The sequence below is a fragment of the Penicillium cataractarum genome (assembly GCF_028827025.1).
Source record: "Penicillium cataractarum strain IBT 29864 chromosome Unknown utg000009l, whole genome shotgun sequence".
NCBI lineage: Eukaryota > Fungi > Ascomycota > Eurotiomycetes > Eurotiales > Aspergillaceae > Penicillium > Penicillium cataractarum.
In genome coordinates this window covers 2,301,544-2,319,228 of record NW_026622745.1, presented here as the reverse complement: position 1 = coordinate 2,319,228, position 17,685 = coordinate 2,301,544, and the positions used below count along the sequence as shown (strand labels likewise).

Below are 17,685 nucleotides of genomic sequence, written 5' to 3'. Positions count from 1 at the left end.
CGCCAGAGAACCTAGCTTCAAGGTTGATTCCAATTCCGAGTAAGTATGGGATTCTATGTATTGTATTTCTTTAATGAAGTCCAGTAAAATATTGCAGTACTGCAACATTAGACGATCACAACATGTCGCACATCTCACCGTCTATCTCTATCTCTAATCTGTTTCTATGGTAGTGGTATAATCGAAACAAATGCAATGCTATAGGTTCCCCACACGTCCAAGCTTTCGCAATCGAAGCATGCTGTCCTGCAATGATGTGGCAACCAAGGTGCCATCTGGACTCCACAAATGACTTTCATGCACCGCTCTGTTCTCTGCCGACTGGGGTGTCCAGCCTTCCTGGACGAACCACTTCATGGTTACATCGGAGGAATTGTCAACCCGTGTAGCATCCCAATCAATCATTCTCAATGCCTCGCCATGTCGATGAATAATCACAGTCAAAGTGAGACTGGCCATTTCGCTCCAGTGTTTGATGCCAAGGGCCCGAGGGATCAAAAGAAGGGAGTTTCTGTCGCTAGAGTACATATGTGCGCAAGCGTAGAGATTATCGTATTCTCCATTGGCCTCTCGCTTTTTTACCTGAGCGAGAGTTGCATTTGGGTCTTCATCCGGTAATCCCTTCAAACGATATTGAGTCAACTGGCGATACTTGTCCGGCCGTTCTTGAATCAATTTCGACTGGTTATAGTCTTTCATATCGACTTTGCGTACGTCAAGCCCTGGGAATTCGCGCTCCTCGATATTCCCCTGCTTCACGGCCTCGATCCACCAGTCTGCGTCAACACTAGGACTAACAGTTTGATCTTCGGGTCGCTTTGCGGAAAGGATTTCACGAAATCGCCCCTGCACGGCTGGAGGTTGGTGATGAAAATTCTTTTGGCTTTCATCTCGCTTGAATGAACATAGACAAGAAAAGCAGATCTTTCCATCCTGTCGAGCATCAACTGCTCGAGTACAATACATATACCCGTCGCGAACATGGCGGACAGAATATACATAGGGGACGTCCAGCCTTCCGCCGACAATGAATGTGCCAGTCATATCCTATATGATGGTCAGCTTTATGAGCATGGTGACTCCGAATGACTACTCCGGCGCCCAAAGCGAGGACTCACATGAACAACAAAACCCTTTCCGACAGTTTTGGATGCCGCATATGCAGACTGGGCATATACATGCCCTCCAAATGACCTGTTTCCTTCACCGGGAGGAAATGGAGCAGCGAGCGAGCGGAATCGCTCAATTTTCTCCGGTTCATTGGAACCAGGATGCGGCTGCTCTGTATCATCGAGTCGTTTTAGTGCCATCAACCCCACAAAGGAAAGTGGGGTAGTCAACTCCTCCCAGTCGTTCTCTGCCCGTCGAGTAGTAGATGACATGTTGACGGACCACGCAGGTCTCCCAAGAGTTCAAATATATACGTGTATGCGCAAATGATCCCTCCAAAAATTATACACCCGATTGCCGTAAGCTGGCTGAAGAGCGATATGACGGTCAAGATGGGGTGTAGTAATTTCCAAGATAGGGAATGCCCGCCACAGTCGAGGTGCTGCCCGTACTGAGCCCCGAGCTCACGGTGTGGCCAGAAAAGTCGAATATAGGTTGGGTAAAGGGGGAAAGATCGCGAAAACAATCTACAAAGCTGGGGTTCAGCCGGGGAAAGCCTCGGCATCCACGGGGTAGTCACGTGGTATGGTTTCTCCTATCACGCGAATTGGAAATGTGATGTGACTAATTGGATAGCCCGACCCATGCCATAGAAAACTATAACAGGACAATTGAATAGTGTAAAAAGGTGAAATCAAATTCTGAATTTATACATGATGCGCCGATCGTGCTGACAGTGCTGAGTGGTTATGCCTGAATCCCATGCCATAATGATACAAGTAAGAGAAGAAAAAAAGAGGACGCTGTGTAGGTCGATCTCCAATAGTTATCCGGTCGTACCCCAGGCACCCAAAATGAAGAATACCCTTTTTGCTATAATGTTGCGTGTCGTCTAGATGGTATCGGCGATGCTGCGGGTCTTGTTCCATTCGACCTTGCCCTCGACATCCTTGATCTCCTCCAGCTTGTCGCCCAGCTTGACGACGGAGAAGTTAATCATACGCGGGTCGAGACCGAGGGTGCGTCGGATAGATGTTTGAACGGGACCGGAGCAGTCGAAGCGCATGATGAAGTGGTGACCCTCGCTGTATCGGGCCTGGTGCTTGGTGGTGACCTTGGGCAGACGGAAGGCACCCCAGTTGGTGAAGCCGCGAACGACGCCGCCGGAGCGGATGACTTGAACACCGGCGTTACGAGCAATCCTGTACATAAGGTTAGTTATCACTCCGGATGAGATGGCAAGTTGATTATATTATTGGTGGTGGGACGTACTCGCGAACCTCGTTGAGGCTGCCCGGGCGGACCTGTGACGTGGGAGCGTAGGTTAGTTTTCACATTCCGAATGGCATCAGAACTCAATTTGCAAGGTCACATACGATAGCAATCAGCTCGTACAACATGGCATCGAGTGGTGGCGCGCAGACCCGAAGAACAATGACGGAAAGGGACGAGGGACTAGCATCGCGCAAATTCCGACAAAGTCGGAGGTGTCGGGGCCTTATCAGCGGTCTTGGCACTTGCTTATCGACGGCGACACAACTCCGCCGGGGAAGCACTCCTCTTTCCTTTCCTTCTTAAACTCTCTCCGTCTCGCACTTCTTCTCTTCCTTTCAATTACTCCTCTCCACTTCCAAAATGGCCTCCGTTGCTCGCTCCATCCGCCCCTTCGCCTCCCAGGCCCTGGCCCAGAAGCCTCTTGCTTCTGCCTGCCGCGCTGCGCCTGCTTTCCGCTTCCCGCGGGGAACCCGGAGCTTCTCCCAGAGCCCACTTGGTGAGTTATTCTGTCCCCCGAGTTGGCAAAATGAGTCGCCTGAACCCTTTCGAGGGGGAATTGGCGATGTAGAGAGGTTCTACATGCCTCCTTGAGTTCTATACTACCACGGATTGCTAACGACGCCATCAATTGGCTTTTATAGCTCAGGTGAAGAAGTACACCGAGTCCCACGAATGGATCGAGCTCGTTGACGGCAGCAACACTGGTTAGTCAATTGGTCACCTTGCAATTGGATTGTCGAGGGATATCCATGAAAGATCTCATAATTAACATACCTCTGCAGCCAAGATCGGTATCACCAAGTACGCCGCCCACTCTCTGGGTGACGTCGTCTTCGTTGAGCTTCCCGAGGCCGACCTCGAGGTTGGCGCCGGTGAGCCTGTCGGTGCCGTCGAGTCCGTCAAGTCTGCCTCCGACGTGCTCTCCCCCGTTGCTGGCAAGGTCATCCGTGGTAACGCCATTCTCGAGGACAACGCCAAGACCATCAACGCCAGCCCCGAGGAGGAGGGCTGGATCGCCGAGATCGAGGTCGCTGACACTGCTGCGCTCGATGCTCTGCTGGACGAGGCTGCCTACAACGAGACCCTTGACCACTAAATGCTGAATATGTAGAGATAAGGTTGGCTTGGGTTTTAGAATGGAGGCTAATGATCGAGGAGTGATCTTTTTAACGTGATTTTGTGATGTTATATTATATACTATGTCCAACAGAGACAAATTTCTTTCAACAATTCCATCAATGTGCTAGGCCCTCCACGGCTTTGGCTGGTCATGAAGCAAAACTATTCGGTGCAGGTTTTAGATCCTAAGTATTTTTGCTCCCGATCAACTTTAACCCGTTATCTACTTGCGTGCTTCGGGCCACTTTCAACCCAGCAGACATGGCGTATATATAGTCTTGGACCAAGGACACCACGACTTCTTGTGTACCAGTAGCTCAGTCTACAAGGCTAAAAGTTCAACATACATAATGAGTGGTTTGCAATTGACATCGGTTCATGCATGACAAAGTATAAATACAGATCCATATAAATATCCACGTAGTCAATCAAGCCGAAGTCTATACAGGGGGGATCGATTCACGGCAAATCGGGCACTGAAGACGTAGCCTCATCCAGCTCTCCAAACAAGTAGTATGGAATATGTGCCGACAAGGGGTAACCATGTATGTCCGGCGACTCAAAATATTGGACGCGCCCTCAGCAACGCTGCTTCCGCCTGCAGAAGTCGGCGCCGAGAGCACGGGAATTTCAATGTCTTGCATGCAAATGGCACAGTCAAATACAACCTTCTTGCGATCCTTGGACTTGTGCTTGTCATCATCCTTCGTGTCGGTCACCAGATCACGTTCATCGGCTCGGAGCGATGCAATGGATAGAATGCCCCCAGCTTCAAGATCCTCGGCAGACCCGGGGGTATCCCGCAGTGTTGGGTGGTAATCGTAGGCAGGAGGTGCCCAACCGCGAGGAACGAAGAATCGCGGGCCTAGAACGTCCTGGCTGGCCAAGATCCAAGCTTGAACCCACACCCATCCGACCATGATAAAGGCGGTAGTCCAATCAGGACGGATGAACAAGACGTTTCCGCGAGCCGTAAGAAAGTATATGAAAGGAAATAGCCGCAGGATGCTTTGACCAACCACAAAATCCCACCTCAGAGCCTTGCGACAGTTTCGCATGACATTGCGATAGATTTGTGGGACCCAAAATGAAAGATAGACCGCGGCTAGGACGCGCGCATAGATTGCACCTAACCTCCTGGGTAGGAGGAAAGCCCAGATAGACATGATGAACATTCCGAAGAACGCGAGATAAAAGCGCGCATACATGGAGCCCACGTCGGTGCGAAGCTGTGCTGGCGTGGGCGCAGTAGTTCGATTGTTGGCAGCCGGTGGCTCCAAATCATCTTCAGGAGGGTCTTGATCCGGCGTCAGAATAATCGGGGTAGCACCAGTGTCCCGAATGGCAGCAGTGGCAGGCAACGGCAGTGTTCCCGGACGGGTAATAGGAGTCGGCGGGTTGACTGGCCGTTCTTCACGTCTCTCCGGCTCCTGTACGGCCCATATCTCCATCATGAATTTCATGCCAATGTAACTGACAGAAAGGAATGCCAAAAACAGGGCAGTTGACAGTACCAAGAAAGATACAGCGGCATAAAGCTCCAACACAATGAATGTAAGTACCAATCCATCTCCAAGCGCCATCAATGCAATGGTATAGAAACTAACACGACTCCTTGTGGACGGAGTCGAAGCCTCTTTGATCTGACGAAGCAGAAGGGAGATCTGCCCAACAAATACGCCAGAAACAACAAATATAAGACGCGCGGCATATTTACCGTACTCCTCGTATTTCGGTCCTGTTAGGTACAGTGAATCGGAGGGTGGGAATTCAGGGGTGCCTTTAGACTCGAGTATGTACCCGCAGTCTGGAGAAAAGACGACCGTCGACATGACCATTAAAGGCGGGTCGGGAATTGGGGCTCCCATGGGGTACCTGAGCTCTTGTTCCATTCGCTCTAGCAACAATCGGTCCGCGACCTTTTCATCAATCATGACGGGATGTTGCTGGAGGAAAATGATATGCTCGCATTTCGGCGCTGGAAACTCGATCTGTTCGGTTCCTGCCAAGATGGACCATGGAAGAAAAGTTGGAAGCCTATTCTGCTTTTCTGAAATGGAGTCTGAGAGCGACTTGACGAGAAGGCTGTGGGACAGCTCATACGTATCAGGAGAAAGGGCAAAATGTGGCAAAGAAAAGATGCCGCCAAATTTCTCGCTGGAGGTACTCAACAGTATCCCTCCGGTTTCGGGAAAGTGCACACCGAACAACGAAAAGTACCAGTTGCTTCCCCAGAAGTCATCGCTTTCGACCGTCAGACTGGCCCGTATCTCACGGACAAGGCCCTCTCCAATACGAAGCTCCTCGCCACCGCCTTCTTCAATATCGAAATAAAGAGTGCCTCCGTTGCCCGTGATGTTCGAGGCAAACTCGGTGTCATAGTATTCGTGCTCCAGGGCAATCGCGGTTTTGTTGAGAGGCGTTTGGCGTTGGACATCCGGCCTTCGTACCCAGTCACCTCGTAATTTTCCTGTAACATTGCGATATACCGGGAGGAACAGCTTGGTGAGATTCAAGGGTGACGATAAGTTGGGATCATCTAAACCACTCGGAGGTTGGAGCCCCGCATTGGAGACCGCAGATTGTAACTGATGGCGCACGCGGCCTTGAACTTGTGGAAACAATTCCCATGCGTAGCTGTCGTTCTTCCGTACTCCGGCGAAAGGAAGCCATCGATCTGCTGGTGGATCGAAATCCCCATACTTCGACTCGTTCAACAGTTGTAGCGCATGTCGTTCTCGATCGAGCTCGCGCTGACGCTCACGATCCTCATCAATCAACGGAGGACGCGACTGGGAGCTGAGAAGTAGGTAAAAAACCAGCAGAAAGAAGAAGAAAGAACCGCGGTTATCCATCGACGCCACGGGGTGTCGGCATTGGACTCTCTTCCTCAGAACGGGCCGTTGAGCATCGCGGGGCGATCAACGAGGACGCTCGAAGCACAGTCACGGCTTTCAAATACTGCGATGCCGTCGGGCGCTTGATAACGATCAATGACGAGGGTGGTAATGTGTCGGGGGTCTCTCCGAGTGGATGATGTACTCGACATGCGGTCGAGACCCTCGCCTCCCCGCCCCTTCCGCTTTACCTAGTGACACCTAGTTCCTCAGGCCACAATCGCCTCCGCTATCTCCTTTTCCCCCGGAGCTTCATGTCAATGCGTTCCCCCGCCTGGTCATCCCCTCGGCGGAAGTGTGTGTGTCCGCAAGGCCATCGCAATGGCTTCGAATCTCCCTCTGCCTATTCCACCGCGAACCCCGACTCCGCCATCAGATGAGGCGAGAGATCATTATGCGCCGCAGTTCAACTCAGGAGTCGCGGTTGATCGCGACGCCTTGTCGCCACTGCGAGATACGTTTCCTAGAAGCGTATCGCTAGACCCAGGAAATCCAGATCGTCTTAGTCCGACCAGATCTTCATTCGGGTTGAGCCCTGGATCTGCAGATACTACGCCAATCGCACAGGATGGCTCGAACGATTCGTCTGCCGCGGGACCTTTCAATTTCAATACTACTGTTATGGCCAAGGGACCAGTGGTCAAATCGGTATGTTCAAAGACATTTGTGGTCTCTATGGATGAAATTCTAATCTATTTGTTTCGTGCGCTAGAACATTGGACAACGTCGCGGTCACAAATACAAACACAGTAGTATCTCGCATCAGATATTCCTCGAACCTCCCCCGCGAGCACCATTAGCTTTGCCGAACTCGTTGCCAATCCCAACATTGAAGGAATGCCGTGCTAGTATGTCAAGGGACCAGAAGACACGCTTTTGGTGGAGTGTTTGCCACATGTTTGTGGCGGCATATACACTTTGGACCGCGCATGGGTCGCTAGCCATGACGGCATTATCCCATTTGATACTCTTCGACTCGCTCGGAGCTCTACTCTGTGTGGCCGTAGATGTCCTTGGGAACTTTGAAGTGTGGAAGCGGTCTAGCATCCGCCACCCCTTTGGACTGGAGCGAGCCGAGGTCCTCGCTGGCTTTGCGATGTGCGTCCTGCTGCTGTTCATGGGCTTGGACTTGATATCTCACAATCTACAACACTTCCTTGAGAAGTCTGGGCATGAACCCCACCATTCCCACGACCATGATCGGGTCTCCGTGGGAAGCGTGGATATCACAGCCGTCCTGGCTATTTCCTCGACGCTGGTGTCTGCAATTGGACTCAAGAATCATGCACGCATCGGAAAAGCCATGCGTTTTGCCTACATTGAGTCTCTCCCATCAGTTTTGAGCAATCCGTCTCATTTCTTGACCCTCTCCTGCTCTACTCTCCTGCTTTTGCTGCCGTTGGTCTCGATTCGGATCTATGACTGGCTTGACAAGGTTCTCTCCGGCACGATTGCAATCTCCATGTGCGTTCTCGGCGTGCGCCTGGTGAAGACCCTAGGTTCTATGCTGCTGATGTCCTACTCGGGCCAAGGCGTGACAGAGGTGATCAAGGACATCGAAGCAGACCCGGCCGTCTTTGGTGTTGATGACGCCCGCTTCTGGCAGGTCCATTATGGGCTTTGCATGGCAAATCTTAAAGTTCGTGTTGGCGGATCAGAAGACACACTATCTCGCCTGAGAGAGAAGATCTCCAGCTTGATTCGAAACCGACTTGGCGGGGGCTATGGCACCGGAGGCCAGAAATGGGAGGTCTCCCTTCAATTCACCATTGAAAAGCCCTAGTCCGCTATCTAGTGGACCATATATGTGCAATATGTTCAATAGTACCTAGAAATATACCCTTGTAAATCACATCATTGAGTTCAAGTCTGCGTTCCGTTTGTCAGACAAAACATGTGTTTAGTTTAGCCTGTAGTGTAGGAAGCTACAGTAGTAGGTCAAGTCGGAAGATACGTATAGCATTCAGCCAATCGAGCCTGGAATGTTGGAAAGCGGTTGATGAAAGTCTAATTCATTTTCTACAGCGCATCTAACGCTGCCGGATTATCATCCGGGAAGACTTCCCGAGGTTGGATACCGATATCAAACCGTGGAATTTTGGTACATGTCAAGAATAAAAGAAATACAAACGCAATGCTCGCCTCCTCGCTATTCACCAAATCGAACGCAGACCAGCCGCTTATGAGGCAGCGGCCAGAACAGCACCCTCCTCGAGCTTGCTGATTCCTTCCCGCTGATCCCGACGTTGGCGCTTCTCGAGGATGGCCTCTCGTCGCTGAGCGAGCATCTTCAGCTGGCGGTTCTCAACACCCTGCATCCAGTAGCCGAAGCTGCCACCGACACCGGCGAAAAGAGGGTAAACCCAGAGGGATTCCTTGGCGAGGATGGGACGCATCTCGATTCCAAGTTGCCAAAGGCGGATGGCAATGCCTATTGACGCGCAGGGGGATTAGCATTGTAGTCTTGCGAAGTATTTCGGACCACCAAAGTTCATGTTTTGGGTGACAATCGCCGGCAAGGAAGTGGTTCCGAGGTGATTGAGGGGGAGATATGTCACGCACCGAAGCCGCTCCAGAAGAGGACTTTGTGGACCATGATCGCGGGGCGGACGTGGACGGATGGAAGGGATTGGTATAGTTGATAGGTTCCGAGACAGACAGTAGAGGTGGTAGGTCTGCACCGTCACACTAAAGCGTCGCCCGGGGTCAGAATTGATGGGGTCGGACGGGGTCGTGAAGTCGCACTGGGGCGGCAGGAGGTTGAAGCAAATCAGCAACCCGCAGTTCTAAGCACGGAACAACCTTCCTCCGAGTATCCCCGTGTTATCGCTTATCGTGCTTCACGCGACTTTCTTCTTGTCCCTGTCCTCGTCCCCTTGCCAGTCCATCATGGCCACCAACGAGGCTATGGAGGATGTGCAGATGGGCACCAAGAGGCCTCCTATTGACATGGAATCCTTGAAGCGCAAGAAGTTCAAGGCCGACGACCTTCCGATCTCTGCTGCACAGCATGCGGCAATCGACAAACTGCTCCACTCGTTCAAGAAGAAAGGCGGGTTTGACAGCATTCGGAAACAAATATGGGCTGAATTCAACGATGGGGTATGGCTTATATTGGAAGAAGCAATGCGCTTTGTATTCTACTTTTCACCTTCAAGGTGCTAACAAAAACGCATAGGATCCAAAGACCAACTTCACGAATCAATTAATCGCACTTGCGGAATCAGAGATCGAACGCGAGCCTGCGCATCTTTCCCGTGAGAGAGGCAAAGCAGCGACACTTATTGAGGGTGCTGTCGATCGAAGTGATGTCTACAAAAATGTCGAGGATTCCATTGATCAACTAGCGTCGAAGCATCTTCAAAATATTCTTCACTCCGTGCGCGCAATTCGCCGCAAAGAGATTGGTGAAGCAGCCGCTTCGAAAGAGGAAGCCTCTGGCTGCAAAACAGATGAGGACTATGCAGCTTTCGTTAAAGTCAAACGCGACGAACGAGAGAGCATTTGGCGAGAAGAAATGCGCAAACAGAAAGAACTCGAGGACGAACAAAAGCGTATCAAAGAAGAGGAGAAACGAAAGAAGCGTGAATTGGAGCGACAAAAGGAAGAGGAGGAACGGATCAGGAGGAAAGAGATCGATGACAAACGACGGGCTGAGCGTGAGCGCATGCGTGAGGAACAAAGAGCACTTGACGAGCAGCGAGATCGAGAACGAGAAGAGCGATACGAACGACGGAGGCGAGAAGATCGAGATCGGTATCGCGACTGGGATAGAGATCGTGATCGAGAGCGTGATCGTTACCGCGATCGCTCCCCGGCATATCGGTCTGATCGTGGACTGTCCCCTCGCAGTCGGGATCCCAAACGAGAGAAATCCACCACGTCCAAAGACCCAACCCCTGCACCCCTACTCCCTGCCGTGGATGAAAAGTCACTGGAAGAAGCTGCGTTACAAATGCTATTGAAAGAAGGTGAAGAGCTTGCAGCCAAGGCTCGGCAAAAGCGCGAGTTCGATTTTGAGGAGGCCGAAGCTATCGAAAACGGCCTCAAACCGCCTTCCACTTCTGCGCCAGCTAAGAATTCCACAGCCACCACCAGAGCTCCTAGTACATCCCGGAACTCGAGAAGGGCTGACTCCACCTTTGACCGTTCTGATCGCACTCGAAATCCCACTAGAGATCGGAGCCGCAGCCGGAGCCGCTCTCATCGACGATACACATCTCGCTATGACCCTGATCGTCGTCGCGATCGCTCCCGAGATGCGTCCGTTAGATCTCGAGACCGGGGCATGGAGGAGCGCCGTGGCTACCGCGATTTCCGTGATTTCCGCGAAGAACGCAGCTATCGACCCGCCCGGCGCAGCCGTAGCCGGTCAGTTGTCAGAGGAGGACGGGAGAGAGACCGTGATCGCGAGCGCGAGCGTGAAAGAGACCGCAGCGCTGATAGGGACAGAGAGAGACTTCGAGATCGAGACCGGGACCGTGATCGTGATCGAAAGCGATCCAGATCTCGCGACCGAGATCAAGACCGGCGCCGCCTTGATCGTAGCCGCGATAGAAGTCGAGATCGCGATCGTGCTGGTGGTGACGATTATCGTCCTCGTCGAGCTCGACTTTCTCGGTCTCCTTCCCGTCGACGTTCACGCTCCCGATCTCGCCGCCGAGACCGCAGCCGGGAGCGCCATCGTTCACGTTCACGATCTGCTGCCCCTAGACGGCGCTCTCGTTCCAAGTCGAACACGCGACGAAGGTCACGTTCTCGTCGCCGAACACCTCCACGGCGGGCTTCTCCTGGCTCCCTCGACATCGACCGCTATGTACCTGTGACTAGTACTCGCAGTAGGTCACCTAGGCGTCGAGTACGATCACAGGAACGAGACCGAGACCGCGACCGAGACCGAGCGGGGGCGAGATCGACCGATACATCCCTGGTTCCGAACGGGCAAAGGAATCCACGCGAGAGACGGGCAAGGAAGGCGAGGCTGAATCCTCGGTCCCGGTCGAGACTTCTAAGGATACAGATGACCGTCGGACTCGTCGCCGCAGTCGCAGTCGTCGAAGAAGCCGAAGCCGACGAAGAAGCCCCAGTCGGCGTAGGAGTCGCAGCCGCAGAAGGAGCCGAAGTCGGTAGATCTTACAAAAGCCAAATTATGAGGCTGCTTCTTGGAGATCTCTTCAATCTTGTAATATTAATATTGTACGAATACATGTATGAAATCACAATCAATACCCTGTGACAGTGGATAAAACCTCCTATAGTGATAAATAAATAGATTGAAGCATACTAGCGGCGCCTCGATTTAGACTTAGCGTTATCGTTATCGGGCCCAGCTCCACCCAAAAAGTTGAAATCGCCAGCCCATGCGACTCGACTTTTCACAATAATTGCCCGGTGTCAAGACAAATACCTGACCCTTAATACTTCAAGGCCGTCTAATCAGACCATTTCGCCACCCTACCTTTCTTCTCGGATTCCCCCCAGCGCATCCTTCAGGTGTCACATCTCCGACTCGCGAACGAATTCCTAGTGCCTTCCACCGAACGTCGCGACATCTTGTACCGTCGGTCGTCACGAGCGAAGAGGGCGCTTGAAAGAAATACACGATTGCGGAGATAATATACCACCGCCATCATGAGAGCAACAGCCGCTAGTTCAACAGAGGACCGCCTCAACCGGGGACAGCTTCCTTCAGACGACGACCCGACGTCATCCTCCGGCTCCTCATCATCAGAAAGCGAGAGCGAAGAAGAAGACAGTGAAGACGAGGATGAGGATATGCATGACGTTCATGAGACTACGACTCCCGCTTCCGCGCCCTCAATACCTCATATCGGTGGTCGCCCTAAGCCCAATATACATCGCATGGAAGGCGGCTCGGACCTTTTGTCGCGATTGTCGAGCTTTTTGCCCAAGATGAAGAATGCGAATGAGGATTTGGAAAAAGAAATTGCGGCCGGCAGGGGCCAAGAGATGGTCTTGGATTCTGTGGACGATGACGGCAAGGATTACATTGAGATGGTATGTGGAACTTCTTTTTTTCTTTACATTGGCTTTGTCAAAGTGCCCACGCTGACTGGCTGTTTCTAGAACCTGGGACTAGGGGTTCTTGAGGAGAAACGTGGCGGTGATGAAGACTCCTCCAGTGGCGATGAGGGCGATGATGAGGGCCCCGACGGAAACTCGGCCAAAGACAAGGGAGATTCGGACCTTCTTGGGCAGCTTATGGGTGGAATTACTTCGTCTGCGGATAAACCGTCCATCGAAGAGATGGCGGACTAAACGCAAGGCTCATGAAGACTCGAATTCTTGTATCTATATACTCTTGCTAGCGCACCGCATTTTCATAAGCCTCGCCGCCCATTCGATCGAGAACCAACGTTTCAGACAAGCTTCAGGGCTATGAGATACCCAAATACCAGAAAACCCCCACTGTCACATATTCTTGTGTTTTTTTAGAATCCTCTCTTAGATTTCCCTATGCACCCAAACACGTGATCTTGATGTTTCCGCATAGGGTCCCGGCAACGGCGGATCTGATCTAAACATCAAACTCTCCATTCACGACATGTCGTCCAAGAAATCCTGAATTATCTGCATCATTCCTATCACTCTTCATTGGAGTCGGCAGCAATGATCAATCTGGGCCATGGCCCTCCAGTCAAGGCGTCCCCAAAGAAGAAGGGTCAATCGAGCATGTAACACCTGTCGAAAATCGAGGATTCGTTGCGATGGCATTCGTCCACGTTGTGGCACCTGTCATCGTCGACGGGAGGAATGCAGTTACAATGATGGGCCTCCCGGCAGTCGGACGATGTATGTTGTACTCTATTGCTAGCTTCCATCGTATGTCAGCTGACAAATGTCAAGACCACAATCGAAGCCTAGTCATGGTGCAGTTCCAGCACCGTTCAATAGCTTTTCTACAAACCTAGAGGTATCCGGCAATCTTGGGCCAGTCCCTATTGGTGATGAGGATGATGTTGGTGTGACTGCCATGGGTCTAGTCTCAAAGTCTCCTAAGGGGGATTATGCGACGGGCAAAGAACACTTCGGCGAGTCTTCGGCCATTGCTTTTATACAACAGCTTCAAGATACTTTGAGGATAGACTCCACGGTATCTAGTCCCAATGCTGGACAGACTCGTTCACAGCGCCTTGGCCACCAGGAAGGCCCCCTGCATGAAACTGGCATTAGCTCACTACCGCCACGTCCCTTGGCTGATCATCTTGTTTCCTGTTATTTCTCTAGGATCCATTCCCTCTACCCTTTTGTTCATGAACCTGCATTTAGGGATGCGTACCAGTCATTATGGGAACCAGGTCAACCAGGATCAACTAAGATTAAGGCTCGTGGACTTGGTCTAGGTTCTCTGGATGTGAGCTCGACTACGTTTTACTTTGCATTGAATGCTGTTTTTGCTCTCGGTTGCCAGTTTTCCGATGTTGTACAAGTTGATCGAGAAGTGACTTCCGAGGCCTTTTTCAAACTGTGCAAGCCAGCACTGGATCTCAACTATCTGGAAAATGGCGACCTTGCCTTGTGTCAAACGCTTTTGCTGATGGCACATTACCTACAAAGCTCCTCTACCAAACCGCTGTTGGCATGTAATAGGAATGGCTTGTCGTGAAGCACAAGCATTAGGCCTTCATTCGGGGGCTAATGATACACGATACTCATTTACTGAGGTTCAAATAAGACGACGAGTTTGGCATGGATGTGTCTTGTTGGATCTGTAAGTACATTGCAATGTCGTTTGAGCCAGAACAACTGCTCACAAGCTTTCCACTTAGGTCTACAAGCACAATGCTAGGTCGGCCGGCGATGATCCATCAAAAACCGTTGATCCCCAAGCCAGAAGCCATTGACGACTGTTATCTTACTATGGATGATACGGCTTGTAAGCAACCAGCGGATGTCTTTTCACGTGCTTCTTGGTTTGTGGAAACCTTAAAGCTGCACGATGTACTCCGAACGATTCTCTTCAAACTTTACAACAACGGAGGCTTTGTGGCCGATGAAACAACAAGCCATCATAGCAACTCGAGAAACGGCCCCGATATGTAGAGCATTGCTCAAATCGATGCTGAATTACAGGCTTTCAAAAAGAACCTTCCAAACTACCTAGACTGGGACATGAAGATGCATCAAGATGGTGGGGAAGATTTCATGAGAGAAATGCTTCTCCTCAAAGCACGGTATGCTACAACCTGCGCTAGCAATCTAAGAGCACTTATACTAATCAGGTCTCATAATAGATTCTCGTATCTGAAGATCTTGCTCTATCGACCCGTGCTATCTCACATGATAAGGGCTAGCAAACGCACCAATCAACACCTCGACGGTATTTACGCAAGATACAGCCTTGACTGCTCAGTATACTGCGCCGAGGCTGCCATCGACCTTGTCTCTATAGTGCATCAAACATGTACTAATGAACTGTCCAGCGTATGGTTTTATAACTTGTTCTGTAAGAAATAAGGCCCTGCAAGGTTAACCCAGATACTAATGTGATGTCACCACGAAGACACGTTTACGGCAGCATCAATCATCCTCCTCGCTAAACTTTCACCCTCAATCGTCGACGTTGTGACAAAAACCTCACTTGAAGAGTCTTGGACGAAATGTTACAGTTGTTTCGACCATCTCAGACTGTATAATGTTGCGGCAGAACGATGTGCTAGAAGCCTTCTCGTCATTAGGTCGAAATGCCTCACCGCTACATCGGGTAAGCCATTAGTTCTTGGAGTTACTAGTAATTAGCTGACGTTTAATTATCAGACAACCTTGATGAGCAGTCTGATGCCACTGATCGGCCGACAAGTCGGCATCAAAACGAGCTTGAAAATCTGTCTATGGTGCCAGAAACCGGTGCAGAAATGCCGTTCTCGGAGGAGTTCTTTGGAGACTTACGATTTGATGATGATACATTTTTGGATCCGTACTGGTTTGATCTTCAATTTTAATGATAAATTTGTATATGTGGCATCAGAACGCTAAATAAATACACTCTAATGTTTTGGGTGAGGTGCCTAATCAAGCAGACACTGCAAATCCAGCAAAGAAATCCTTGACTGCATCGATGTCATCAAGCGAAGTAGCGTTGCCCAGAATGCCATCTGGACGAAGAATGACCACTCCACCTTTAGCAGTAGCAATGGAATACCTGTCATGAGCAGACCGATCCAGATCATAGTAGATGTTTCCGATTCGTGGGTTTCCAAAGGCGCTATCACCACCATCAACGCTTCCTGCGAACAAGGTAATGAATCTGATCATTTTCTCGGGGAGCCTTGCTCGAGTTGTATTCAGCTCTGAGACTGACTTGGACAACACATCTCTGGTAACATCGGGTCTTCCCGCAAAGACAATGATACACCACTGGCCAGTGTTTTTCGTCACTTGGTATAGTCGCATGGGGACACGAGATCCAGGTGCCATAATCAGAGCATCTGGTCCTCTTCGGCCGGCCGAGATCATACCTGTTGAAGGGGCTTTGTTGATTGCATTCTCGCCATAGCTAATTCCGAGACCAATGTTGAACAAGATGGTTTCATCGAATAGCTTAGTAAATAGCTCATTTGCATTGAGCCGAGAACCTTTGTACTGTTCCGGAACAGTTCCTGAAATCGTGGCTGAGAAGGCCTTGTCGAGCTCGATGAGATGTTGCGCTGCCGGACGACGTTCGTCTTCATAGGTTTGAAGAACTTCGGGTCCGTACCAGCCTTTGACAGCGCCGCCCAGTTTCCAAGCAAGGTTGACAGCGTCGTGAACACCAGTGTTCATTCCCTGGGCAGCGCCGGAAGAATGAGTGTGGCAGGCATCGCCTGCTAGCAGGACCCTGTCATTGGCAAAGAAGGCGTCGGCCACCCTTTGATTGATACTAGAAGACTGTTAGTTGCTGGATCTCTTTCAGGCTTTTAGTTTTCGAAGTACCTGTACAGGGTCCACCACTCAACCTTTTCAACTTCCAGGGTGAACGGCTCCATGGACTTGACGGCTTCGGCTACAGCTTGCTCTTCGGTAAGGTTGCTGCCATACTTGGCAAGCATCTCCTCAGTCATCGCAAATCCAATGCGTTTAACTCCGTGATCCAACTGGACCCACAAGACATTGCCATGGCTCTTCGACTCGATCGAGGCGAATCCGACGTCTGCATTGGGCATGTTCGTCTTAAAGTAGCCGTCGATACGAACCCATTTGAAATCGGTACGGTCGCCTTCAAAAGGAACGCCGGCGAGTCGTCTGACCAGTGAGCTGCCGCCATCTGCTCCCACGATGTATTTACTACCGCAGACTGTTAGCACGGAAATGGACAAATATTCGAGCATATCTTATATCTTACCTCTTGACAGTCACAGAGTCGCCAGAGCTGATCTCAGTAAGATGTGAAGTAACCTTGAAGTCATCCTCTACCGAATTGTCGAGGGTGAAATCCTCAAGCTTCCAACCAATGAAAGGCTTTCCTCCGATTCTCGAATATGCATCGCGGTACACATTCTCGCTGAACTTCTGCCGGATGTTCAAGCAGTAGTCCAAGAAGGTGCCATGCATCCGCTCAAACATGACATGCCAGCCACGCGAGGTGACCAGCTTGCCATCCTTGTATGTCACACTGTTGCGGGCAACGAAGCCGATCTGGTTCATCTCGTCTAGAAGCTCTAGCTGATCGAGCATCTCCAGTGTCCGAGGGTAAAGGGTAGTAGCCCGGCCATACATGGCTTGTTCATTCTTGTTATTTTTCTCTAAATCGAGGTTATCAAGAGTTAACGAAGGTTCTAGAGAAGGAGGCAATATTTTCATGCACCACTCACCCACAACGATAGAGTCCACTCCTTGTCTAGCTAGACCATAAGCTGTAAGCAATCCTACTGGACCACCGCCCACAATCAGAACGTCTGTTTCAATAGCTGCGGTCATTTTGATTTAAGTCTGTTTGGTTCTTTGATGGAGATCGAATGTGAATGAAGAGAAGAACAAACAGGCAGGATGGGCTCTGTCTTTTGTAGTACAAGAATCGGCTGTGTCGGCATCGCTACTTTTCAAGAAATACCTCTCACGGGCCGATCAGCTTCGGCACTGTGCAGCATATTGTTTCATAGACCGAATATGATCGGGATAAACACGCGTCGCCTGAACCTGCGACTCTATACTCCCGTATCGCTTCGTAACGGAATGTAACACCACACAGAAAAGGGAAAATCAAAGTAGGTAATTTGTGTATCGGAAAGTACCGGACGGTGGATCCCGAGCCCTCGACAACTTTCTTCAGAAGACAACCTTTTCA

At 50.8% G+C, this 17,685-nt stretch overlaps 10 protein-coding genes across 10 annotated transcripts; 5 read left to right on the top strand and 5 right to left on the bottom strand.

The window, feature by feature from the left end:
* Positions 1 to 198: 198 nt before the first annotated feature.
* On the bottom strand, positions 199 to 1,382 carry N7496_011438 (acyl-CoA thioesterase; the record flags this gene model as incomplete). The annotated part of the gene is made up of 2 exons (XM_056704351.1): positions 199 to 1,047; positions 1,119 to 1,382. The coding sequence occupies 2 exons, from the start codon at positions 1,380 to 1,382 to the stop codon at positions 199 to 201; spliced, it is 1,113 nt and encodes a 370-aa protein (XP_056550311.1).
* A 620-nt stretch (positions 1,383 to 2,002) lies between these two features.
* Positions 2,003 to 2,510, bottom strand: N7496_011437 (mitochondrial 37S ribosomal protein bS6m; the record flags this gene model as incomplete). The annotated part of the gene is made up of 3 exons (XM_056704350.1): positions 2,003 to 2,312; positions 2,383 to 2,414; positions 2,487 to 2,510. The coding sequence occupies 3 exons, from the start codon at positions 2,508 to 2,510 to the stop codon at positions 2,003 to 2,005; spliced, it is 366 nt and encodes a 121-aa protein (XP_056550310.1).
* Positions 2,511 to 2,745: 235 nt separating this feature from the next.
* Positions 2,746 to 3,481, top strand: N7496_011436 (glycine decarboxylase subunit H; the record flags this gene model as incomplete). Its single annotated transcript, XM_056704349.1, has 3 exons — positions 2,746 to 2,881; positions 3,027 to 3,089; positions 3,168 to 3,481. 3 exons carry the CDS (start codon positions 2,746 to 2,748, stop codon positions 3,479 to 3,481), a joined length of 513 nt encoding a protein of 170 aa, XP_056550309.1.
* A 463-nt stretch (positions 3,482 to 3,944) lies between these two features.
* dscA (ubiquitin-protein ligase dscA) lies at positions 3,945 to 6,359 on the bottom strand (the record flags this gene model as incomplete). Its single annotated transcript, XM_056704348.1, has 1 exon — positions 3,945 to 6,359. The coding sequence occupies one exon, from the start codon at positions 6,357 to 6,359 to the stop codon at positions 3,945 to 3,947; it is 2,415 nt and encodes an 804-aa protein (XP_056550308.1).
* A 363-nt stretch (positions 6,360 to 6,722) lies between these two features.
* N7496_011434 (cation efflux family protein family) lies at positions 6,723 to 8,184 on the top strand (the record flags this gene model as incomplete). Its single annotated transcript, XM_056704347.1, has 2 exons — positions 6,723 to 7,049; positions 7,114 to 8,184. 2 exons carry the CDS (start codon positions 6,723 to 6,725, stop codon positions 8,182 to 8,184), a joined length of 1,398 nt encoding a protein of 465 aa, XP_056550307.1.
* Positions 8,185 to 8,581: 397 nt separating this feature from the next.
* Positions 8,582 to 8,997, bottom strand: N7496_011433 (putative NADH-ubiquinone oxidoreductase 14 kDa subunit; the record flags this gene model as incomplete). Its single annotated transcript, XM_056704346.1, has 2 exons — positions 8,582 to 8,832; positions 8,964 to 8,997. 2 exons carry the CDS (start codon positions 8,995 to 8,997, stop codon positions 8,582 to 8,584), a joined length of 285 nt encoding a protein of 94 aa, XP_056550306.1.
* A 293-nt stretch (positions 8,998 to 9,290) lies between these two features.
* N7496_011432 (BOD1/SHG1 domain-containing protein) lies at positions 9,291 to 11,227 on the top strand (the record flags this gene model as incomplete). The annotated part of the gene is made up of 3 exons (XM_056704345.1): positions 9,291 to 9,503; positions 9,580 to 10,507; positions 10,578 to 11,227. 3 exons carry the CDS (start codon positions 9,291 to 9,293, stop codon positions 11,225 to 11,227), a joined length of 1,791 nt encoding a protein of 596 aa, XP_056550305.1.
* An 805-nt stretch (positions 11,228 to 12,032) lies between these two features.
* Positions 12,033 to 12,680, top strand: N7496_011431 (NOPCHAP1/New4 family protein; the record flags this gene model as incomplete). Its single annotated transcript, XM_056704344.1, has 2 exons — positions 12,033 to 12,419; positions 12,489 to 12,680. The coding sequence occupies 2 exons, from the start codon at positions 12,033 to 12,035 to the stop codon at positions 12,678 to 12,680; spliced, it is 579 nt and encodes a 192-aa protein (XP_056550304.1).
* A 367-nt stretch (positions 12,681 to 13,047) lies between these two features.
* On the top strand, positions 13,048 to 14,028 carry N7496_011430 (uncharacterized protein; the record flags this gene model as incomplete). The annotated part of the gene is made up of 2 exons (XM_056704343.1): positions 13,048 to 13,214; positions 13,269 to 14,028. 2 exons carry the CDS (start codon positions 13,048 to 13,050, stop codon positions 14,026 to 14,028), a joined length of 927 nt encoding a protein of 308 aa, XP_056550303.1.
* A 1,406-nt stretch (positions 14,029 to 15,434) lies between these two features.
* On the bottom strand, positions 15,435 to 17,318 carry N7496_011429 (uncharacterized protein; the record flags this gene model as incomplete). Its single annotated transcript, XM_056704342.1, has 4 exons — positions 15,435 to 16,281; positions 16,335 to 16,685; positions 16,744 to 17,143; positions 17,213 to 17,318. The coding sequence occupies 4 exons, from the start codon at positions 17,316 to 17,318 to the stop codon at positions 15,435 to 15,437; spliced, it is 1,704 nt and encodes a 567-aa protein (XP_056550302.1).
* Positions 17,319 to 17,685: the final 367 nt, after the last annotated feature.